The 25,519-nt window shown below is 42.8% G+C and overlaps 2 protein-coding genes across 3 annotated transcripts in view; one reads left to right on the top strand and one right to left on the bottom strand.

Moving 5' to 3' along the window:
* The window catches only part of SLC31A1 (solute carrier family 31 member 1), a 34,091-nt gene extending 20,559 nt beyond the window's left edge, over positions 1 to 13,532 (bottom strand). The window contains exon 1 of the mRNA XM_052644958.1: positions 13,422 to 13,532. The gene's annotated coding sequence lies outside the window, so the exon portion shown is untranslated. The remainder of the gene's footprint in view (positions 1 to 13,421) is intronic.
* Positions 13,533 to 13,813: 281 nt separating this feature from the next.
* FKBP15 (FKBP prolyl isomerase family member 15) overlaps positions 13,814 to 25,519 on the top strand; it is a 61,818-nt gene continuing 50,112 nt past the window's right edge. For both annotated transcript variants that reach the window (XM_052644597.1, XM_052644595.1), the window contains exons 1-2: positions 13,814 to 13,910; positions 23,826 to 23,941. In XM_052644597.1, the coding sequence (XP_052500557.1) occupies positions 13,858 to 13,910; positions 23,826 to 23,941 (169 nt within the window). In that variant the 5' untranslated portion in view covers positions 13,814 to 13,857. The remainder of the gene's footprint in view (positions 13,911 to 23,825; positions 23,942 to 25,519) is intronic.

Here is a 25,519-nt window from a genome sequence, read left to right as displayed (position 1 = left end):
ACTGACTATCACAAAGCCATGCCATCTTTGGAGCTAAGAACAGGTTTACTAAAATTTTGTGGAAATAATATACATAAGTCTGGGATAATAAAATCTCACTGTTTTTTGAACACCAAATATAAAGATACATATGAAAGTGACTGACACACTAATAACATACATGGAAAATAATAAATGTTAATTACTACCCTCCTAACTCACGAGCTTCTCAAAGTGTGGTCTAAGGACGGCCTGAATCAGAATTATTCAAGTAGTTTGGCTAAAAATGAAAATTACAGACTCCACTCTAGACTCCCAAATCTCCTCTCAGGGAATGGGGCCTCAGAATTTAGGTATATATCCAAGTATACAGCAATTCTTATGTATTCTGAAATTTGAGAACCAAAATTCTGAATTATAAAGACAAACAACATAGATAAGGGCTTCCCAGGTGCCAATGCAGGAGACGCAAGAGACGCGGGTTCCAGCCCTGGGTCGGGAAGGTACCCTGAAGAAGAAAATGACAACCCACTCCAGTATGCTTGCCTGGAAAATTCCACGGGCAGAGAAGTCTGGTGGGCTGCAGTCCATGGGGTTAGAAACACAACTAAAGTAATAAGCACAAGCACAAGACGACATAGATACAGTGCACAGGATCTAAGGACTGTACTGGATTGGCCAGAAAGTCTGTTCGGGTTTTTCCATAAGATGTTACAAAAACCTGAACGAACTTTTTTGCCAACCCAATATATTTAAATGAGGGAGCTAAAAAGAAAGTTAAGCCTCAACCAGGAACTAAAATAAAGCATTTCTTTATTGTGATATCCCAAAAGGGCACAAAGGTAGTCCAGCATCACTTAAAATTTACACATAGGATCACCTAATATGGTGCTGATAAAGTGCTGCACGCAATATGCCAGCAAATTTTAAAAACTCAGCAGTGGTCACAGGACTGGAAAAGGTCAGTTTTCATTCCAATCCATGGCATCCAATCTCATTACTTCATGGCAAATAGATGAGAAAACAAGGGAAACAATGACAGACTTTATTTTCTCGGGCTCCAAAATCACTGCAGATGGTGACTGCAGCCATGAAATTAAGAGGCGCTTGCTCCTTGGAAGAAAAGTTATGACTAACCTAGATAGCACATTAAAAAGCAGAGACATTACTTTGCCGACAATGGTCCGTCTAGTCAAAGCTATGGTTTTTCCAGTAGTCATACATGGATGTGAGAGTTGGACCATAAAGAAGGCTGAGCACTGAAGAACTGATGCTTTTGAACTGTGGTGTTGGAGAAGAGTCTTGAGAGTCCCTTGGACTGCAAGGAGATCCAATCAGTCCATCCTAAAGGAAATCAATCCTGAATATTCATTGGAAGGACTGATACTGAAGCTGAAGCTCCAATACTTTGGCTACTTGGTAAGAAGAACTGACTTACTGGAAAAGACCCTGATTGCTGGGCAAGATTGAAGGCAGGAGGAGAAGGGGACGACAGAGGATGAGATGGTTGGATGGCATCACCGACTCGATGGACCGGAGTTTGAGCAATCTCTGGTAGTTGGCGATGGACAGGGAAGCCTGGCGTGCTGTAGTACATGGGGTCACAAAGACTCAGACACGACTGAGCAACTGAACTGAACTGAACCACCTAATAATCAAAGAACTTTCTGGGCTAACACTAAATTTAATACAAAATGGCTCATTTTGGGAATTTGACAGCAGTTTCTTTCACACACTGTGGGAATAGTTCCCAACGTGATTAATGAAATTAAGATTGGCTCCCAGCTGAGCACTCCAGGGCCTGTCCCTAACCATCGGCTCCTGCTTATCTGAAAATGGGAGTTCAGCTTGAGACCCTGAATAGACCACTAAAAATAAACAACAAAAAACATGAGGAGGAAGTTGTGGGCAGAAGAGATATTTTCTTTTTCTGTTTTATGGCGGCTCTCCAAGTATGCAAGGAAGTGATACTCAATCTCTAACTGGTAAAACTGTACCTGCTGGTTGTGGGCCCTTGGGTGAATTACTCAATATCTCTGGCCTCCGCTCTAAAATCAAATAATAGAAGTAGCCTACCTCATAGGGATTGTTATGAAGAGCTCACTGAGGCAGCAGGATACTCAGTTTCCGTGACGACCGCAATGAGAGTATTGCCCACCACGTGCCCTTAAACATGAACTCAGTGCAGCGCCCAAGCACAGTAAGCCCTCGATCAACAGTCATTACTGTTACTTCTCAATCTACTGTTCTTTCTAAACTTAGCATAGGTATAATCCCCTCCAATCTTTTGATTTGTCCTTTGTCCATTTCCCACTCAAGTATTCTTGCCTGAGAAATCCCCTGGACAGAGAAGCCTGGTGGGCTATGGTCCACTGGGTCACAAGAGTCAGACGCGACTGAGCACACATGCATAGCTACTCCATAGCTAATTTTTCTTTCTAATCTTTGTTGTTCTCATTTTGGGAGTGTTTAGGGTGTGCCAGTGAACCCTATCCACTGCACTTCACAGGGAAGGATGTTCTTCACCCATGTTGAATCAAGTGGTCAGTAATTTGCTTCAATTTGATTCCAATCTGCATTTATAGTCTTTGAAATGTCTCCAAGTTTCAGATTTCTTTAATCTCTATTTTCTAATGATAAAAGATATTTTAATGGGTGTTTTCCCTGCTGCCAAGCAATTCTCTAACTCTAGTGGGGTGTCCTACAATTCAACTCAATTCTATCTTTTCAGAGATAGCATCAGATTATGCAGATTAGAAAGTCCCACAAGACTGCCCTTCACTTCAGATGTCAACTGTAAGCCTGTGTTTGTGATCCACTGGCTATAAGTCAGAGGCTCCCACAATCTCTTCTCCTTGAGTTTTATAAAATTTGCTTGAGTGGCTTATGGGTGCTTAAGTCGTTTCTCCTGTGTCTGACTCTGAAATCCCAAGGACTGTAGCCCGCCAGGATCCTCTGTCCATGGAACTCTCTAGGCAAGAATACTGGAGTGGCTTGCCATTTCCTTCTCCAGGGGATCTTCCCGATTCCGGGATCAAATCTGTCTCTTGTCTCCTGAACTGGCAGATAGGTTCTTTACCACTAGCACCACCAGGGAAACCCAACTCTAGTCACTTAGGAAATTCCAAGGGTTTTAGCTCAGAGCCAGAAATGGGATGAAGATCAAATATTTATTGTAAATCATGACAACAGTTACCTTCTCCTGTTTTTATATTTCTAAAGACATTTCATTAGCATTTTGAGAAGGAAAAAAAATTGTTCAAAGTGCAACCTTGAAATGTAAGATGTTTTGGCCCATCTTATATTTTCTACATTCTAAGTTTCTTAAGAATATGTAAGAGGTAAGTTAACTCTACCCCTTAATTCTAAGCTATAACACAGCACCATACACCTCGGGTATTTTTGAAGCCATAATAAACGAAACTCTTTTCATGGTTAGTTTCTGGAAAGTTTGTGGGCGTTTTACGAGTTGTCCAAATAACAGGCAGAAAGAAATCTACTGAGGCATCTCATTGGCACTCCCTAGCAGTAATTTCCCCTGGGAATCTGGCATTAAAAAAAGCTTATATTTGAAAAGATGGGACCCATCTGGGTAACTTACATGCTGGGCCCTATACTCCTCTCACCTTACTACAGGAGTTATAGTCCAAAAGTAAGCCTAGTCATCTTCTATCCCACAGAGATTACCAGAGCTATGCCACAGAGAATTTATGAGTACTTAAACCATGGCCCATAGACAAGTTTCTTTATTCTAAAATCAGAAGTTGACAGAGTTTGTGTTCATCTAATATTCATGTTTATGATTATATACACATAAGATGAGATCTGTGGGAATCAAAAAATACATGTTTATTTTGAGTTGAAGACTCAAAATAAGTAGGTTATTCCTACTGAGTATGTCTAAATCAGGCTTTCCTGGTGGCTTAGATGGGAAAGAATCTGCCTGCAATGCAGGAGACTCAGGTTCCATCTGTGGGTGGGAAAGATCCCCTAGAGAAGGGAATGGCTAACTACTCCAGTATTCTTGCCTGGAGAATTCCATGGACAAGAGGAACCTGGCAGGCTACAGTCCATGAGGTTACAAAGAGTCGGACATGACTAAGCGACTAACACTTTCACTTTCTCAAGTCTAAATCCATAATTACCACTTGTGTGTAGCTTAATAAATAAGGCTCCAATTTTTTAACTGCAGCACAAACAATGGCACCTGCGGCCAGAAGGACTGTGTGTGTGTGTTAGTTGCTAAGTCTAAGTTAGTTGCCGGACTCTTTGTGATCCCATAGACTGTAGCCTGCCGGGCTCTATCCATGGGATTTCCCAGGCAAGAACACCGGAGTGGGTTGCCATTCCCTTCTCTAGGGGATCATCCCCACCCAGGAATCAAACCCAGGTCTCCAGCAGATTCTGTACTGTCTGAGCCAGCAGGGAAGCCTGCTGTGTGTGTGTACCTTTCCTTAAACATACACAGACACAAACACAAACTCCTCTCCAAGATAATTTACTTCGTCTTTTGTCTCTTGCTGAATCATATCAAGTATGCATACCAGTGGGCTGGAGGGTGTGTCACACTGTGCAGGTAAAATGAAGATGTCACCTTGAGAGGGTAGCAAAGTTGAAGCCAAATTGACATCTACCCAAACTTCAGTCAGGAAGTATTTACTAAGTACCGTCTCAGTTCAGTTCAGTGGTTCAGCTGTGTCTGACTCTTCGTGACCCCATGGACTGCAGGACGCCAGGCTTCCCTGTCCATCACCAACTCCTGGAGCTTGCTCAAACTCATGTCCATCGAGTCAGTGATGCCATCCAACCATCTCATCCTCCGTTGTCCCCTTCTCCTCCTGCCCCAGGGGTTATAGGAAATTTTACAAGAGGCTGGAGGCTCTAGCTGAAACCTGCTATTTACAGAGCAGATTTTGCAAACGGCTTAAGACACCTAGAGAAAGAAGGATGGAAGAGTGGAAGGGAGGGAAGAAGGTGAGTGGGTTTGGTCAAGAAGGTAGGAGGGGATGATTTAATTTTGGTCTGCTTTGAGGTCTCTAGCACTCTTGCCTGGAAAATCCCATGGACGGAGGAGCCTGGTAGGCTGCAGTCCATGGGGTTGCTAAGAGTCGGGCACAACTGAGCAACTTCACTTTCATTTTTCACTTTCATGCATTGGAGAAGGAAATGGCAATCCACTCCACTACTCTTGCCTGGAAAATCCCAGGGACAGCGGAGCCTGATGGGCTGCCGTCTACGGGGTCGCACAGAGTTGGACATGACTGAAGCGACTTAGCAGCAGTAGCAGTAGCAGCTCCTCTAAAAGGCAAGAGATTCTTCTGGTATTACCCATTTTACAAAGTTATAACTCATCCCACAATCAGCAAAAAAAGAAAAAAAACACCTGGGAAGCCATTAAAAAAAGCACATATAAACAGAAAATTATTAGGTTCTCTTATCTTTTTTTTCACTTTCAGTCCATACATGGACTGTAAAAAACAGCTAGTCTTCTACATGGCAAATACTTGTAAAAGTAGCTAGGAGACGGTCCCCTTTGGTCCTTAGTTTATAACATTCCCTTTACAATGTAATAATACCCTGAGTAATACTTCACTGAATAACACTAGAAAAAGGATTGTGATGTGACTTTTGGCAAGTTCTCAGTTCAACATCATTTTGATGAGACTGCTTATACTTGGCCCTTTACTTAAATCAAGATATTTTTAAGGAAATGATACTTTCTCATCTCTCTCACTGATCATTTACAATTTCACTTCTAAATATCTATTCTACAGATAATCTGACACATATGTGAAATGTTATATGAACAAAATTATTTGTTGCAGGGCTGTCCTTCACAGCAAAAAATATTGAAAAAACAAGCTAAACATTCATTGACAGGGCACTGATGAAGTAAATTATTTCCATAGAATGGACTGCTCTGTAGCCATAAACAATGAAGAAGCTCTTACACATTGATAGAGAATGACCTCCAGGGTATATTATGAGATGAAAAAAGATGGGATGCTGTATACTATCATTTGTAAAAATTTTTTAAAGGGAAGAGTATATGCATATTGTTTGTAAACACCTATACTAACTCTGGAAAGACTGAAGGCAGGAGGAGAAGGGGACAACAGAGGATGAGATGGTTGGATGGCATCACCGATTCAGTGGACATGAGTTTGAGCAAGCTCTGGGAGTTGGTGATGGACAGGAAAGCCTGCCATGCTGCAGTCCATGGGGTCGCAAAGAGTCAGACATAACTGGACAAGTGAACTGAACTGAACTAACTCTGGGGGCCACAGGGCATGCAGGATCTTATTCCCCAACCAGGGATTGAACCTGTACCCCCTGCAGTGGAAGTGTAGAAGTATGGAAGCCTGGAGTCTTTACCACTGGACAGTCAAGAAAGGCCCAATGATGCTAATATACTCTTTACTCACCTGCTTCTGGATCCAGCTTCTGTAACACTGGGCTAGCTACTTTCCCCAACCCCCGTGATTTCTCCAGACAGTCTGCCGGGAAGCAGCAGCAGGAGGAGGGGTTTCTGAGCTTTACATATCCTGTTTTAGTGACAAATAATACAGAAGCTCTTGTTTCTCTTGCCCACTCTCACCTTTCTCTACAAAGAAGATCAAGTATACAACTACATTCTTCACAAAAGCCTTTAGAAAAGCTTTTATTTGCCTGGTCCGAATAGGACAGCTCAAATTTGATATGTCAAACAAACAAACTGAAAAGGTCTTTTAGTTATGCAATGATAGAAGGGCCTAAGTCCAATAGGGAGTGGATCTCCCAGTTACTATACTCCACTTCTCTGATACCTTTTGTTGTTGGCTAAGCTACATCCTTGGAGAAGGAAATGGCAACCCACTCCAGTATTCTTGCCTGGAGAATCCGACGGAGAAGGAGCCTGTTGGGCTACAGTCCACGGGGTCACAAAGAGTCGGACACGACTGAGCGACTTCACTTTCACTTTAAGCTACATCCTGGAATAAAGCACTCAGGAGATGCACCCTTTCAAACTCCTCTTATAGGACCCATTTGTAGTCTTGATGCATTTCCACCATGCTAACCATGAATGCTTAAGTATGATTTATGTTAAGATCTCAGTGTTTTATGAAAAGTGTGAGAACAGTGGGAACAGCCCTGGATTAGGCAGCAGAGGCTCTCAGCTGTAGACACTAGTTTGCCATGTATCAGTATATTAAGCAAATCACCTGAACTCAACATGCACTAGATCCTCTATTGCAAAATGGATATACAAATACCCACCCTACCCATCTCACAGGTTTGTAACGATCAATAAGTCAGAATACCTCCTAATTCTAAGGTATCGTAAATATGAGATTTTATTACTGATAGCCTGCTTTCTCATTAGAGGACAAAATTTATCTCTGAAAGGAGATATCCAAGTCCCACACAGGGCTCACTTTCATGTCACTGAAAACATACAGACTTGGGACTTCCCTGGTGGTTAAGAATTTGCCTGCTAATGCAGGGGACAGGGGTTCTAGGAATCAGAAGACCTGGGTTCAATATCTGACTCTTGGGGCTTATTACCTGTCTGACCAGAGAAACTCAGTCTCTTCATTCATTCATTTGTTTTCATATTTTTTATTCATTCATTCAAATTTATTGTGCACCTATTGAGTGAAGATAGTGTGATGAACTGGTTGTACTTTGGCCACCTCATGTGAAGAGTTGACTCATTGGAAAAGACTCTGATGCTAAGAGTCTTCTCCAACACCACAGTTCAAAAGCATCAATTCTTTGGCGCTCAGCCTTCATACAAGGGATACATACAAATAATTAAAATACAGTAGGAGATGTACTAAGATATAAGTGATGCACAAGGTGATGGGATCTGATAAAAAGCCATTGGAAAAGGTAGGAGAGAGGAATGGGCACCTGTGGGGACATAGTTAGCAGCATTCCTCTTCTTTCATTTTATGAACTGAACAAATACATTCTAGATGCTCTAAACTGCTCAAAATTACATAAAAACTCTGTATAGTTCTATAATAACTCTACTACCTATTTAGGGAAAGACTCAATCTGGCTGAAAAAAAAAGGCTCTGCTAACATTTTACTGGTTGCTAGAGTTTTGCTCTCTTCGCGTGTTGCCCCCCAAATCATTTCTCTTATTTACTTTTGTCATGCAGGTTTCCATCTCATTATGCTGCACTGCACAATGTCCTCAGCCTACAAAAGCAGGTTGTATACAAAAACCCAGGTCCTTTGTGCAAAGGAAAAGAGGTAGGGTGGACCCTTCTCAACCCTTTCCTTCTCTGCAGGGCTTTGTATTCCTAAGGATGGGCCCCTCCTCTACTTGGGGATGTTACCTAAATCATGAAATATTACTCAAAGCAATGGAAACTTCAAAAGCACTTCCTTCCCAGTGCCTACTCTAAGATTTCTCTTGGCACAAACTGCTTGTTTTAATAGGATTAAGAGTCAGACCCTTGCTGACTTCTCATACTTAGTTACAAACTACAGAAAAGATTTTTTTCGATGGCTTTATTATGCTAAAATCTGCATGTGGGAGTGCAGGCATCAGTCAGCAACCTGCCTTCTCTCTTCCCTCCCTTTCCAACCATGCCTGGCTTGCCAACTTTAAATGGCAGAGTTATCTGGGTGCTGCCTGGTTACTGACTTATCTGACATATTCCACTAGTTGAAGTCATCTTGTCGCTATAAACACTTGCTTTTTCAGTGACAACTAAGTCATCTTTTTCTCTTTTGCAGCATGTCTGGTGAGGAGGGCAAAAAGAATCAACAGCAGAGGCAAACGGGAACAAGGAGAGGAACAGGGCTTAAGAAACAGATTCTTAGGGGCACAGTACACATTGTTACCTTTAGAGAAGTCATTTAATTTTATTCACATTCAGTCTAGAACATTTATTTTTCTCAATTCAAAATTGAGATTATAATCCAAAGAAGAACTGGATTGAGGTTTTTAACAGATGAATATTAGTGCCCTAAGTAATGTTTACCATACCATATTGCACTCAGTTCTCACATCAACTCCACATCTTAAACCATTTGCATTTTAAAAAATATGACCCATGTCATTTAGAATAAAAAATTCCATTTCCTACTGGACTAAGTACAAGCTTGGCTTTCAATCTATTCAACAAATATGGTCCTGGTCTCCTTTTCTATTTTAATCCACTACTTCCCTATATATACTATCATCCTAAACTCTCAGCAAACTATTGCACAGAACTCTCTTAATCAGTTTAACTAATGACACATTAGCTAGGCCAGTCTCCAGTATCAAGGGAGCAACACTAGCTGTCTAAGTGAAACTATGTGTTGATTGAGGGTATCAGTTGTGTTTATCCACAAGCCCATGTACCGCAATTGTGTTTATTATTCTAAATATATAATTTAATAGAATATTAGGTAAAGCAATGAAGTAAAAAGGAGAAGAGGAAAACAACAGCAGCAGCTATTACTGAGTATTTACTACCTGCCAGATGTTGCTCTAAGTGCTTTAGGTGAATAACCTCAGATAATGTCACAAGAACCCTAGGACTAGATACTATTAATTATCTCTATTTTACAAAGGAGGTACATTGAACAATGTACCCAAGGCCTACACAACTCATAAGTGGCAAAACAATTTGGCTCCAGAGCTTAAGAATTTAACTCCTATGCTATACAGACTCTCAAGAAGTTGTCTATGAAAACCGAGCTGAAAGCTAAGGCAAGACTAGGTAAAGACGAGCAGGGGAAATGGCAGCCCACTCTAGTACTCTTGCCTGGAAAATTCCACTGACTGAGGAGCCTGACAGGCTACAGTTCGTGGGGTCACAAAGAGTCGGACACAACCGAGTGACTTCACTTTCATTTTCAAACAAGTGAGCATGGCTGGGTTCCAATAAAACTTTATTACAGAAACAAGCAGCAGGTCAAGACAAGATTTTGCCCTTACACTGTAGTTTGCAGATCCCCGAGACCCACATTCCAAGAAAAGACTTCTATTAAAAAAGTGGCAAAAGATGTTTATGTTTTAAGTTAAAATATAAAATGCTTAAGGTCTACGGGTAACTAATATCTGTATCATTCTCTGCTTTAATTTACTTTTTTTTCAGCTAGCCAATTACTAGCCCTAATTGCATCAGTTAAGAGTGGTCACGTATGGATGTGAGAGTTGGACTGTGAAGAAAGCTGAGCCCAGAAGAATTGATGCTTTTGAACTGTGGTGTTGGAGAAGACTCTGGAGAGTCCCCTGAGCTGCAAGGAGATCCAACCAGTCTGAAGGAGATCAGCCCTGGGTGTTCTTTAGAGGGGATGATTCTGAAGCTGAAACTCCAGTACTTTGGCCACCTGATGCGAAGAGTTGACTCATTGGAAAAGACTCTGATGCTGGGAGGTATTGGGGGCAGGAGGAGAAGGGGACGACCGAGGATGAGATGGCTGGATGGCATCACTGACTCGATGGACGCGAGTCTGAGTGAACTCTGGGAGTTGGTGATGGACAGGGAGGCCTGGCGTGCTGCGATTCATGGGGTCGCAAAGAGTCAGACATGACTGAGCCACTGAACTGAACTGAAGAGTGCAACTCGTCTTAAACTTGGAAAGCCTTGCCTCACTTCCACTTGGAATTCCAACCCCAAACCTACGTTCAGTTCATAATCCTAACACCACACTTAAGATCTAACTTGCTTATAATTTTAAACTATTAGTTTTAAAATCATTCACCAGAACAGATTAATATACTATATAGAATTATATAGTACCTGTATATAAACACTGTCATCTCTGTAGCAAAATTGTTGATAATTCTAAAGGAACTGTTAAAATTCATGCTTTCTGATTAATCTTCAGGGTGGGTCAATACATTTCACAAATACATCTAAAAGCTATATACTTAAGCAAAACAAACAAAAATGCTTTATTCAAACTTGAGACAAGGTAGTGCTTATTTACCTTCGTATCCCCAGCAGTACTATTTAATGGATGTCTGGTAGATTTTAGGGAGCCTGGCCCAAGCTCAGGGAGAGTTAGGAGGGCCAGGACGGGAATTCAAGTTTCCTGATTCCTAGTCCACTATTCTACTTCAGGAAGACAGTGGCTTTTTTAGGTGCACTCAATCCTGCAGCCCAAAGCCTGGAAGACTGGGCTTCCCCGGTGGTCTAGTGGTTAAGAATCTGCCTGCCAATGCAGGGGACGTGGGTTCGATCCCTGATCTGGGAGGATCCCACATGCCACGGAGCAACTAAGCTCACATGCCTACTGAGCCCGCACTGTAGAGCCCATGAGCCCCAGCTACTGAAGCCCACACACCTAGAGCCCATGCTCGAAACAAGAGAAGCCCCTGCTCTCCGCAACCAGAGAAAGCCCGTGTGCAGCAATGAAGACACAGGACAACCAAAAACTTTTAAAAAGTAAATAAATCTTAAAAAAAAAAAAAAAAAGCCTGGAAGACTGAGGAAGGCTCATCACTGTCTTCTCCTTTCTCCCAGTGCCAATCAGAACCAGCAGCTGTGTCCTACAAGGGCAAACCGGGCATGCGTATTTGTGGTGTCTCGTCACTAAGAAGGCTGATCTGTGATCCAGATTTTAGTTAGGGTTCCTGCCTATCTAGAAAGGTAACTTAAACACCCTGGATATTTGATGTTCACCTAAAACTATCACGACATTGTTAATCAGCTATATCCCAATACAAAATTAAAAGGTTTAAAAAAAAATGCTTTACTGAGAAAACACTCCCAACTCAAGAACACAAGATAAGTGCTCATTGGTCCCCTTTAACATTTGTAAAAAGCACTATTCAGATGCTGCAGTGATGGAATGACAATAACCAGTCCTAGGCAGAGGGGGTGGAAAGAGCTGTTACTTATATAGATTATTCTTCCCCTGCACCCAGAGTAGCCAAGCTCACATTCAAAAGACAGCTACCACAAAGGATTCCTGTTCCAGTGCTTAGCCTCCAGTTGCATCACTGCTTTAACACTGTCAGCCTTCGCGGCTTTAACCATCTTAATCTGTAAAATAAACACAGGAAGCAGACAACAGTCCTATCCCTCCGTTTAACAGAGGAATACTTTACGAACAAAAATTAGACCTACATATAATATTTCTAGCTATCCCGTTCCTCATTTTCCCCCTCCCCTAGAGCTTTAAACAACATTAAAGTCATCTTCAACTGAAAAAAAGAGACTAAGCTACCCAGACAGTTCACAGCTAGTACAGCACTTTTATCTTTCTAGAAGCTACTTAGACAAGGCAAGAGCCATTGCTGGGCTCTCTGGGTCACATGGGGAAAAAATATGCTAAGAGGGTAAATTAAGGAATAAGGAAACAAGGCTGAATTACATACTCAGTCTAACAAACGAGTAAACGAGAACCCATTACAGGCAAGAGGGCACAGTGCTCCGCGACACAGGAGACACCAGGAGGAATAAAACTGTCACTGTCCTTGAGTTTACCATTTAATAGAGGCACACAAACTAGAATAAAAGCAGAACAAGCTAAGTGCTAAGAAGCATTAAATCTCTGGGAAGGAGTTACCAACCACTTCACTCCGTACTCATGTTAACAGATTAAAACTTTCAGGTAAGGGACACGTGTTGTCCTAATATGATTGAGATCTGTGTAAAGAAGCTAAGGTGGGACATATTCTGCTTATCCACACCTCCTTCGGCTAAGTTAGGCCTACCCATAAATTGTTCCAAAAAAGACACCAGGTTAACCAAAGAAATGCTTGTATCAGATAGAGAGGGTGCAAACTGGAGAGAAGTCGACAACAAATGATGTTGACTTAGATTTGTGACAAGATTAAGCAAAATCCAGGCCAAGGTTGGGGCCAGGGATCTTCAGCTTCTGAAACTTCCTCCTCTCCATCACCCGCTCCCAGCTCTCCTGCGTAGGTGGACACTAGGGAAGGAACTTCTCTCCAGAGGTATGCCCACTCTGTGAGAGTACACAGTACTTAAGGGTTGATAACATTCTTGTTGACCAAGGCAGCTTGCTAAGTCCCTAATCAAGAAACCAGGGATCCAGCCTCAGTCAGCCCTTTACTCTGTGTGACCTCGGACTAGTCATCCAAGTGCTGAGTTCCTGTCTTTCCATATTTGTGAAGTCTGGGATTACGAGGAGACTGGGATTGAATTGGATGACCTCTGAGGTCTTAAAGCTTCTTGACCAGCCAGCACACTGAAGCACTGGACAAACAGCTCGTTGAACAAATAGCGAGGGCGGCCACAGGGAACAGGCAGCAGGGGGATCAGACTCGTTTTATAGACAGGGAAACGGAGGCACGCAACACCCTGACCCAAGGTCACTCCAGTTATGTCCCAATGGGGGCTGGGCCGAAAGCTCGGGTCTCCAGACCTCCGGTCCCGGGCCCTTTCTCCTTTCGCGGAGCAGAGTGGCGTGGAGGTCCCTGTCCCGGAGAAGAAAGGACTGTGTTCGTGCCCGGGTTGCGAGAGGAGCAGAAGAGGCCTTACCTTTCCAGATCGAGTCCCGCTACCGGTGCCTCTCTCTCCGATCCTTAATCCGTCACACCTCCAGGACTCTTCAGAAGCCCCTCCACTTCTGACCCTCGCGACGTGTCCGAGACCGCCACCGAAGCGTCGATTCCCGCCCCTACCCCGCCCCCTGACTCGCTGGCCAATCGCCGCCCAGAGTTTCTGAGCGCCTGCCGTTCTCACCGCCTCTGAGGGCAGAAGAAGCTTACGTCACTCATCAGGCCTCGCCCGCCAGGTCCTCTCATTTGCCTTTGCTCCACCTTCTCCACAGCCTAGTCTCCTCCTGGCCCAATAACCATGAGAGAGTTCGCCTTGCCGGAAAGCAGCACGCCGCCGCGGCATTTTACGGCGTCGGCGTTGAAAGTCTCTGGAAACGCTCCGACTTCCTCCCCGAAGCGGGGCGAAAGGCGGCGCGATGTTCGGTGCTGGAGACGAAGACGATACCGACTTCCTCTCGCCTAGCGGCGGGTGAGTGCAGAAGCGTAGGGCAAGAGGGCGTGGCTGAGAGCCTGGCAGATCGGTCGGAGGGGGTCGCTCTCTTTTCAGACCTCTTCCCAACTTCCGGGTCCCGAGACCCTTGCCACATTCCGGTGCTGTACAGGTCCCGGAATCTGGACAGAACTGAAACTGTGCTGAGTCTGTCCACCCGGATTCTGGACCTGACATCTCCCCTGAAGCGCAGTATGACCACAGGGTTGGAACTTTTGTTTTCTGGGTCATAGTTTCTCCTGCTGTGAAATGGGTATGATTGTTGATAAAAATACCTAAGAATTTTTATGAGTCCACCAGTGCCGATATGAGGCTTTCTCTGCTCCGTGGACAAGACGTTGACCCATCAGAATTGGCCCTGGTGGGTCAGCTTCACCATCCTTCAAGGCCTAGCTCGGATGTCACCTTTTCGGTGCTTTCCCTTCTCCCACAGCCCCAGGCAGAATAAACTGCTTTCTCTTTCTTATCCCCACAACTAGGTGTGTTTACCTTTATCTTGCACACCGAACCTACTAGATTATAAGCCCTAATAGGACACGGACTGTTCAGTCTGTTCCTGCTGTCCAGCGCTCAGCGCAGTACCTGGCACATAGTGACTGCTCTAGAAGGTGCCTGCTGAGTGAATGATAACTGTGAAATTGCTCTCTAAAGCTTAGAGCCCATGTAGGAAACTGCAATTGCTGTCCCCTGTCCCCAGTCTATGTATATATGTACACACACACACACACACACACACACACACAGGTTTTCAAGAGTCAGGGCCTTGTCTCTTCCAGTAATCATTTTAACCTTTTCTCTTGTAATGTGTCGGTAGACAGCTTTAGACAGCTTGACTGCCTTCAGACTTGTGAACTGCCAAATTCTGATGTTTGCAGAGCCTTTCTTTGAACATCTGTTTAACCACTTCTGGTCTGGAGAATTCCATGGACTGTATAGAAAGAAAGTGAAGTCGCTCAGTCATGCCCGACTCTTTGCGACCCTATGGATAGTAGTCTGCACCAAGCTCCTCCATCCATGGGATTTTCAAGGCAAGAGTACTGGAGTGGGTTGCCATTTCCTTCTCCAAGGAATCTTCCCAACCCAGGGATCGAACCCAGGTCTGTCACACTGTAGACAGACACTTTACCGTCTGAGCCAATGGAGTATATAGAGTCGGTGCAGGGACTGAGAGACTTTCACGTTCTTTGAACATCTGTTTAACCATTTAAGAAGGTACCCAGGAATGAGGAAAACACCAGTATACAATCCTACAATCCTTATTCTACTAAATGCTTAGAGGTTACAGAGATGATTAAGCTGCTCTGTGTGCTCTCAGATTGCTTCTAGTCCTGGTGGAGAGTTCAGTTGACTTAAAATGGCGCTGGCTCTGTTTTGCTCTTAAATAGGATCTTTTGACTTACACAGTGACTAGTTCTATATTAGCCATTCTAAGTTCTCTTTTCATCCTCACTGCTCTGTTCCACCCCTGCCCTCACTTTGGATGGCCTGCATCCACTTAGTTTCATCTTGAGTTCTTTTGGTTGCTCAGTTATTTTAGAGTTAAGCAATCTTTGGTTCCTTTTTTTCCTACTGCACCCAAAGCATTCACTAATATTTCCACGCATCCAGCCTGTTGCTGTTGACTGTGTAGTCAGCCATTTGGATGAATGTTTTTTTCTTAACAACCTGTTTTTCAAATGGCTGTACCTTTTGAAAGTTTACAAAGTGTGCTTTAGATTCACATTCTTCACTAGGTGAAAGTGTTGGAGGGAAGTTTAATTTTTATTTTATATTGTAGTATAGTTGATTGGCAGTGTTGTTCAGATTCTTTTCCCATATAGGTTATTAAATTAGAATATTAAGTAGAGTTTTGGGCTTCCAACTTTGGTGCAACAAACACTGCTGACTGAAAATTCCTGAATAGATAATAACAGTCATGTGCTCTTCCCCACATTCCTGGCCTGAGATAAGTTCTTGGTGGCTCAGCGATGCTGCTTTCCTGTCCAGGCTTTTCAAGGTCTTGAGAAGCTAGTTGTAGGCATGAGACTCCGTCCCTAAACACAGGCAACCGCTAATTGAATGAAAAAAGGCTTCGAAACAAGGATATACAGAGAACTTTTGAGTTTAAGGTTGAGAATACAGAAGGTTTCACCAGCATTTCCTGATTCAGCTGTTCCTGTTCTGGTTCCCTGTAAGGAAGTAGAACACATGACAGTGAGCACTGTGGCTGCTTTTCAGTCCCTCTTGTATATTACTTATAATTTGTAAGTATTCTCCACTGAAAAAGATGTACAACATGAGAGTTGCGAGTTAAGTTTTATTTGGGGCAAAATGAGGACTGCAGCCTGAGAGGCAGCACCTCAGATAGCTCTGAGAGACTGCTCAAAAGAGGCACTCAGGGAAGGTCAACATATAAGATTTTGGTGAAGGGGGAGTTCAATGCAATCAAGCTTACTTTACAAGAGGTTTTCTGATAGTTGAAAGGATCTGATGTCATCATGAAGGGATTTAGTGCTTTTCTAGATATGAAGAGATGATAAGATTGGGATCATGAAATCAGTTCAGTTCAGTTCAGTTGCTCAGTCTTGCCACATGAATATGTGTGAAAAGATGGTCCAGGATATAAACTGTTACAAGATATATAGGTATGTTATTGAAGGCTACCTTCCCAAGAATATCCACCCCTCATTTCTACACTGTCTGACTTCTGGCAAATTTTCCTGTGAATATATCATTGAGTCAGCCATTATGATTAATGAAACCACCAGGAACTAAGACCAGATCCATTTAATTTGTATTCTGCGCAGAATTAGACCTGTTGGTCACCCTACAATGCTGACCTCAGCTATGCCCCCCCCAGGGTTCCAGCTGAACAAAGCTCAACTATCAGTGTCTACCTTAGAAAGCCAAATGACTTTCTTCCTAAGGTTCTGTATTACCCCAAAGCATTACTCCAAGTGGGGCAGGATGTATTCGCAATTGCAGTGTCCTTGGAAAGTTTCTAGTTTGGGCCAGGGGATGGCTCTGAAGTAGGATCTACATCAGTTGGAAAGCACAGGTTGATAGTCAACTAGTATGCCCTTCAGTTCACTTCAGTCGCTCAGTCGTGTCCGGCTCTTTGCGACCCCATGAATCACAGCACGCCAGGCCTCCCTGTCCATCACCAACTCCCGGAGTTCACTCAGACTCATGTCCATCGAGTCAGTGATGCCATCCAGCCATCTCATCCTCTGTCGTCCCCTTCTCTTCCTGTCCCCAATACCTCCCAGCATCAGAGTTTTTTCCAGTGAGTCAACTCTTTGCATGAGGTGGCCAAAGTACTGGAGTTTCAGCTTCAGAATCATTCCCTCCAAAGAAATCCCAGGGCTGATCTCCTTCAGAATGGACTGGTTGGATCTCCTTGCAGTCCAAGGGACTCTCAAGAGTCTTTTCCAACACCACAGTTCAAAAGCATCAATTCTTCTGGGCTCAGCTTTCTTCACAGTCCAACTCTCACATCCATACATGACTACTGAAAAAACCATAGCCTTGACTAGATGGACCTTTGTTGGCAAAGTAATGTCTCCGCTTTTCAATATGCTATCTAGGCTGGTCATAACTTTTCTTCTAAGGAGTAAGCTTCTTTTAATTTCATGGCTGCAGTCACCATCTACAGTGATTTTGGAGCCCCCCAAAATAAAATCTGACACTGTTTCCACTGCTTCCCCATCTGTTTCCCATGATGTGATGGGACCAGATGCCATGATCTTAGTCTTCTGAATGTTGAGCTTTAAGCCAACTTTTTCACTCTCCACTTTCACTTTCATCAAGAGGCTTTTCAGTTCCTCTTCACTTTCTGTCATAAGGGTGGTATCATCTGCATATCTGAGGTTATTGATATTTCTCCCGGCAATCTTGATTCCAGCTTGTGCTTCTTCCAGTCCAGCGTTTCTCATGATGTACTCTGCATAGAAGTTAAATAAGCAGGGTGACAATATACAGCCTTGACGGACTCCTTTTCCTATTTGGAACCAGTCTGTTGTTCCATGTCCAGTTCTAACTGTTGCTTCCTGACCTGCATATAGGTTTCTCAAGAGGCAGGTTAGGTGGTCTGGTATTCCCATCTCTTTCAGAATTTTCCACAGTTTATTGTTACCCGCACAATCCCATTTCATGGGATCATGAAATCAGTTCCTAAAAATACCCAACTCTCTGAAGACCTGTCCCACCAGATATCCTGGAGCACAGAGTGCCTCACTCCACCCTGAACTCCCTCAGGAGCTGTTAAAGGTCAACAGCTGCAGCAGCACAGGGTTCAATCTCCGCAGAGGCAGCGGCAAATGCCCTTGTTGTTGTCTCTGGCAATACTCTTTGCTAGAGCCAGTTTGTAGTTGATGGTATCTTGACTTCCCTATAGCTCAAAGGGTAAAGAATCTATCTGCAATGAAGGAGATCAGGGTTCGGTCCCTGGGTCGGGAAGACCCTCTGGAGAAGGGAATGGCAATCCACTCCAGTATTCTTGTTTGGAGAATCCCATGGGCAGAGAAGCCTGGCGGGCTGCAGTCCGTGAGGTTGCAAAGAGTCAGACATGACTGAGCAACTAGCGCATGCATGCATGACTTAAATGTGTGACTTCCTTGATTCTATTTAAGATAGTCAAGCCTAAAAGAAGTGAGAGTATTGGTGCCTAGGATGGCTGTCTAGATGATTAATAATTTGTGTTCCGATTTTTCAGTCCTCTTGGTCCATGGTTAACCTAGAAGTAATAAAGTAATAATCAGGATGCTTTTTTGGGGGGTCTTGGCCCTTTCTCCGCTTTGAGACTGAAATGAAGAAATATGTGAATGTCTACCAGGTGTATGGTACTTGGCTTCAGCTGACAAAGATAGGAATAAGGCACAGTTGCTGCCACTGGAAAACTTCCAGTTTAGTAATGGAATGCAACAGTCCAGTAATAATAATCAAAAAGCATTTTTAGGGGGCCAGTAATATATACTTGTGTTTTAGATTATGTAAAAGTTATATGTAGACAAGTCTGATTAGCATAGTAATGATAAATCCCCATTGTAGAGGTAGAAAAAGGAAATTTAGAACTGATCATCAGAAAGCATTTTTAAGTTGTATAAAAGATATGGAAATGCCTTGATTCTGAAGTTGTTTCTGCCCCCAGTTAGGAATGTGACTTTGAAGTCCCTCACTTCCCATCCTTGGCTCTCCACACCCCAGTCTATTAAATAATGGGGTTGTTCTCAGTGATCTTTGAGACTTCTCCCCATCTTGTAGCTTTGTATTTATGCTGATATCAGTTCATAGTTCCAGGTCAGCTTGTTCATTGATCAAGCATGCTTTCTTCCTTCTAGGGGTATCTGAGTTGAATTGACATTTTTAAGGTAATAGGATGTGTACACCTGTGTATAAAACATATTGTGTACTTACTCTGTGCCAGGTACTATACGAAGTATGACATATGCAATATTGTATTTAATTTCTCTCTACTACTCTCTGAGGCAGTTTTTACTATTAATCTCATTTTGCAAATAATGCTCAGAGAGGTAGCTTGTTCATGGTCAAACAGCTAAAAAGTAGAAGAACCTGCATTTGAAATCAGGCAAGCAGATTTCATATGCCTGACTACCCATATGCCTTCTTATTATAATAGAAGTAAATGTTTGATACAACAGTTTGGAAAAGAAGTACTTTAACAACAAAAAGAATCCCCATTTGTTAAAATATATTGATATATCCTACATGTGTATATTTCTGTTTTGAATGAGAAAAGAAAAGGAATATAAAACTAAGGTTAGATAAGGACTTTGATACCTAAATGCATTGGCATTTACTTTTTAAATGTGATTAATGCTGTAATGACTTTTCCTATGAATTATAAACTTAGAGACTGAAGTCCAGAGTTAGCAAACTCACTCTTGCTGAAGTAATTAGGGGGATATGTACATTTGGGACTTCCCTGGTGGCTCAGACGGTACAGCGTCTGCCTACAATGCGGGAGACCCAGGTTCAATCCCTGGGTTGGGAAGATCTCCTGGAGAAGGAAATGGCAACCCACTCCAGTACTCTTGCCTGGAAAATTCCATGGACGGAGGAGCCTGGGCTACAGTCCATGGGGTAGCAAAGAGTTGGACACGACTGAGCAACTTCAGTGTTGATGTCAATGTACATTTGAGAACACTTTAGAAGTAGAAAATGTAATCATTTAGAAAAAAAACCTGTGCCCCTGGTCTGTGTAGAGTTCATTTTAAAAATTAATAGAAAATAGCTTTAATCTGAAAGATAATTGGGTTGACCTGACTTTTGGATTGACCTGCAGTCATCAGTTGGCTGGCCTTTAGGGCATCTATGGAGCATAGTTTACCTATAATACTCTTGTCTTTCTGTTGAAAAGAAATCTGCAAAATTAAAACAGTAAAGTCAGTACTCATAGTTTACTGAAGCTAACAAGGACATTCACGATTTGTGCATAATCTGTTAATCTTAACAAGGTTTTAAGCTTTGCAAATTTTTCACAAAGTTAAAGGCATTGCTCAACTCTCCTAGGATCTTAAAATTCTTTTAGGGAACCTGCTCTGATTGCCCTAGGTAAAAGGAGATCTCTTGGTCTTCTTGAAACTTCATTAGCATTTGTTGATATCTTAATGTGGAGTAGGCCAGCACTGCTGTCTATGTTTGTAATCTCATTGAAACCTCTTAGTCCATTAAAGTAGGCATTGCTGGTCCTATTTACAGGAAACTCACAGTATACTCACTACCTTGAGAAAACAAGGTATTAATATCATATTAAATTTATTTTGTAAAATCTAGTATGTGTTATACATTAAAATTATCTATGGGAAATAGCCAAAAAAAGTTGTTGGGAAGCTTCAATATTTACTTTACCTAAACTAAAGATGGCTTTGGAGAAGTGGCGCTCAGAGCTAAATAAGACTTTGAGTCACTTATTGAGCCTGTTACATACCAGACCACAGGGAAAATATAGTTTAGTCGCTAAGTTATGTTGGACTCTTTTGCAACCCCAAGGACTATAGCCCACCAGGCTTCTCTGTCCCTGGGATTTCCCAGGCAAGAATACTGGAGTGAGTAGCCATTTCCCTCTCTTGCAATGCAGGAGGATTCTTTACCACTGAGCCACCTAGGAAACCCATACAGTCAAGAAGTGATCATAATCAATAATCGATTACCATGTTAGATGATAAACAGCTGAATAACTTTTACTAATCTCTATGTTTACTCCATAGTGTGATCTATATGTTATACTCCATATAACAGCCACTTGCTATATATCTCATGTTATAGGTTACAGTTATATAGTGTGTATCTAATTCCCTTGTTACAGTATACAAGTTGCTTGAAAACAGAACCCAGTTTTGCTCACTGGTGTATATGTAGCACTTAACATAGGGTATGGTGCATATTTCTTGAATGAATGAAGTACAGAGTTCTCTGGGAACCTGTAGGAAGATCAGCTAACCTAGTCTTTGAGATTAAGGAGCAGCTTCCAGGGGAAGAATGTTTCAGACAGAGAGAATAGCATATCCAAAGACTGGAGATTGTAAAGATTGTACCTTATATGAGAAATTAAAAGTTCCACTGTGTAACAGTAGCCTGCATTTGAACCTGAGACTGTTATCCTTAGAAAGTCCTGCTTACAAGGTTGACCCTTTGCTGGCAGATGGGAACTTGATTGACAGCCACAGTTTGCCACAGTGATATAAAGCTTTCCACAAATGATAAGAGCAGCTCACTGTGCCTCAACTGTTTGTGCAAATGATATGGTTTATACTGAACCTTGTCTTTCTTCTTGAGTGTCCCTTGGACTGCAAGAAGATCCAAGCAGTCCATCCTAAAGGCAGTCAGTCCTGGGTGTTCATTGGAAGGACTGATGTTGAAGCTGAAACTCCAATACTTTGGCCACCTCATGCGAAGAGTTGACTCATTGGAAAAGACCCTAATGCTGGGAAGGATTAGGGGCAGGAGGAGAAGGGGACGAAAGAGGATGAGATGGCTGGATGGGATCACCAACTTGATGGACATGGGTTTGGGTAGACTCCGGGAGTTGGTGATGGACAGGGAAGCCTGGCGTGCTGTGATTCATGGCGTTGCAAAGAGTCAGACATGACTGAGCAACTGAACTGAACTGAACTGTCTTCTGGGAGTCTAGATTTTTTTTTTTTTTAATGTTTCTAGCAGCTTTATTCATAATTGCCAACACTGAGAGTCAAGAATTTTGGTACATGTTAGAAGGTTTCTATGTGACTGTTGCTCTCTAGTCGCTAAGTTGTGTCCAGCCTTTACAACCCCTTGGACTGTAGCCCACCAGGCTCCTCTGGCCTTGGAATTTCCCAGACAAGAATACTGGAGTGGGTTGTCATTTCCTTCTCCAGGGCATCTTCCCAACCTAGGGATCAAACCTCTGTCTCTTGTGTTAGCAGGCAGATTCTTTATCGCTGAGCCACAAGGAAGCACCTGTGTGACTAGCCCACAATAAAAAACCTTGGGCACTGAATGTCTAGTGAGCTTTCCTGACAGACCACACTCAGACGTTATTACAACTTATTGGTGGAGGAATTTAACATGTCCTGTATCCATTGGGAGAGGACTCTTGGAAGTTTGTTCCTGGTTTCCTTTGGACTTTGCTCCAGTGCACCTTTTCCCTTTGCTCATTTTGCTGTGTATCCTTTTGTTTTAATAGATCCTAGCCCTGAGTATAATATTATATATATTATGCTATAACTATGTGTTAAGCCCAGCGAGTCCTTCTAGCAAATCACTGAGCCTGAAGGTGGTCTTGAGGACCCTGACACAAAATGTCATTCAGGGAGAAGAAGCACAAGAGTAAATACAGGTTTTATGGGGCAGTGGACACTGGAAAATACAAGCTTTGGTTTGGACATGTTGCATTTGTCTTCCCTGTGGGATATCTGTGTTGTCTGACATTCAGAAGAAATTTTGTGCTAGAAATACTGATTTGAGCATCATCAGCATTTGGATAGCACTGATATCAAGGTAAATAAATTAGATTGCCAAAGGAGAGAATAAATCTTGGAGCATGGATGCTTAAAGGTTGGACAGTGGTAGAAGAGAACAAGGAATTAAATGAGCCAGAGAGATGGAAAGACAATAAGCGAGGGATCCCATTAACATTTGTTGACCTCTTATTTGGGCCAGCCCCTCTTCCCACCCTTGCAGATATCCCCACAGAAGTCAAGAGAAGAGTTTGTTTAAAGAAGAACAAATTAGTTGACAGTGTAAAAAGGCAGGATGAAAGCCAAATAAGATAAAGACAAACAAACTGTTCATTAACAAAGAGATTGTTGGTGACTTTAGTAAGAGCAGTTTCAGTGGAATAGCTGGGGCATAAGATTCATCATAATGAATCTTATAAAGATTCATCATAAAAGAATCATTCTGCCATGAGGGATGGAATCATAGTTGGGATTATGTTTGATGGAGTAAGCTTATAATACAGTTTTTTTTTAAAGGTGACAATATTATTTTTCTTCCTTTTTTTTTTTGAAAGCTCAGAGCCCTAACCACTGTACCAGCAGGAATTCCCTGTAATATAACTTTACTTCAGTGTAATAAACTAGTAAAAACTAGGAAACTATGACTTGCTAAAGGTAAGAATGTACAGTTTGAAGAGGATACCTGGGCTAATCCCTTTAATTTACAGATGAAGAAACGGAGGCCCAGAAAAAAGAGACGCCTTGACCAGAGTCCTGTGGAGGGGCAAGGCCATTCGGTGCTGCCCAGATCAGAAATACAATCTTGATTTCAAAGATACTTAGCTGCTGCTTCTGATATCGAGTGGTGGGATATATAGTCGAGGAGGGATTTGTTCAAGGGTGGAGCATGAGCAGCATTTGTAATAATCCCAGGTTTGAAATGTGTCAAATGAAAGGTCGTTTTCCTTTTCTGCAACAGTACCAGATTGGCCTCTCTTTTTGGACTGGATCAGGCAGCTGCTGGCCATGGAAATGAGTTCTTCCAGTACACAGCTCCAAAGCAACCCAAGAAAGGCCAGGGAACAGCACCAACCGGTAAGTTAAGAGGTTAGGATTGATCTCCGACAGGCTAGTTGGAACATTAAACAACCTTCCAAAGGTGTCATGCTAGGTCACCCATCCTTGATCGGCTTAGCCAGGCTCACCACCAGTGAGGCACAGACTGCTCTGAGCTCTCAGATTCTTTCTGGTGGCTAGGTGGTATGCTTATGTTTGGAATCTGATGGAGGAAGGTCACAGGTAAGCCCTTCTGCTCCAGGTGGAAACCACTCTCCAAAACTCTGCCCGAGGCACTCAAAGTAGGCACTGTCCAGTGTTTTGACAAGAAGGAAGAGCTAGCTGCCTTTCACATCCTTCACCTGGATAGGTTAGATATATGCTAACAGTGAATTTTTCCCAACTAGACAGTGATGCTCAATGCTATATCACCTGTACCTTTCATCATGATGAACACAAGAAATAAGGAATGAACATTTGTTGAATAAAAAGAGAGAAGAAGAGTCTAATATTTTTTAAATGCCTGCCACATGTCTGGCCTCAGGTGCTTTACCTGGATTGTCTGATTTAACAATTCTGTGAAGTAGGTGAGACTGCCACCATTTTAGAGGCTCAGAGAGGTTTGGGGGCATAGTTAAGGTCAAAACCAGTAAGTGACAGAACTGAAATTTGAACTCTGATCTGACTTACTCCAAAACTTTTCTGCCCTCCTCTACACTTTGCTGTATTTGTGTAAGAGTCTGAAGAGGAGTGAGGGACTGATAGACACAGCCCAGGAACGTCCCTGGTGGTCCAGTGATGAATAAGAGTCCGCTTGCCAATGTGAGGGACACGAGTTCGATCCCAGGTCTGGGAAGATCCCACATGTGGCAGAGCAACTAAGCCCCTGCACCGCAGCTACTGAGCCTGTGTGCTGCAGCTGCTGAAGCCTGCGTGCCTGCAGCCCGTGCTCCGCAACAAGAGAAGCCACCGCAAGGTACCTGTGAGGAGCCCGTACGCCGCAGCTAGAGAGCAGTCCCCACTCACTGCAACTAGAAAAAGCCCAGGTATAGCAATGAAGGCCCAGTGTGGCCAAAACAGACAAGTGAATGAGTAAATGAAAGGAATAGCCCAGAGCAGAACAAGTGGTAAGAGACGTTATATTAAATTTTTGTTGGATGAAAGAGGGAAGTATTGAGTGTCTTTTATGTGCTAGGCACAGTGCTGACACTGAGGGTGCTGTTAGGATATTTAGAGTTGAATCCTTGCAGCAAATACTGTGCAGCTTGTAGTCCAAAATATTCACTGTTTGGCCCTTTACATACAGTGTTTGCAGACCCCTGCTCCAAGTCTTACCTGTCACTTTTGACAGCTTTGTCGTGGATTGTGGGTCCTAGTCTCCAAGCCATAATCTGGCCAGATTTCTAGTAGGCTGTGCTTTTTACATTTCCTCTGGCACATCTTTTCATTAGCAGTGTGCTTGTGACTCAGTTTATGGTGATTGAGTTAATGGATGTGGATAAAAACAAATACCCTCAGTCCCTACCCAGTGAAGTAACTTGGTTTTTTTAAATTAGAAAACAACAACTGTGAATTTGTTATGCTTTTAAAGGGGAAATTATAGAGGTATTTAAAATG

Source organism: Budorcas taxicolor, chromosome 8 (genome assembly GCF_023091745.1).
Source record: "Budorcas taxicolor isolate Tak-1 chromosome 8, Takin1.1, whole genome shotgun sequence".
Lineage (NCBI taxonomy): Eukaryota > Metazoa > Chordata > Mammalia > Artiodactyla > Bovidae > Budorcas > Budorcas taxicolor.
The sequence above is the reverse complement of the archived record's forward strand: the minus strand, read 5'-3'. Positions and strand labels throughout refer to the sequence as shown.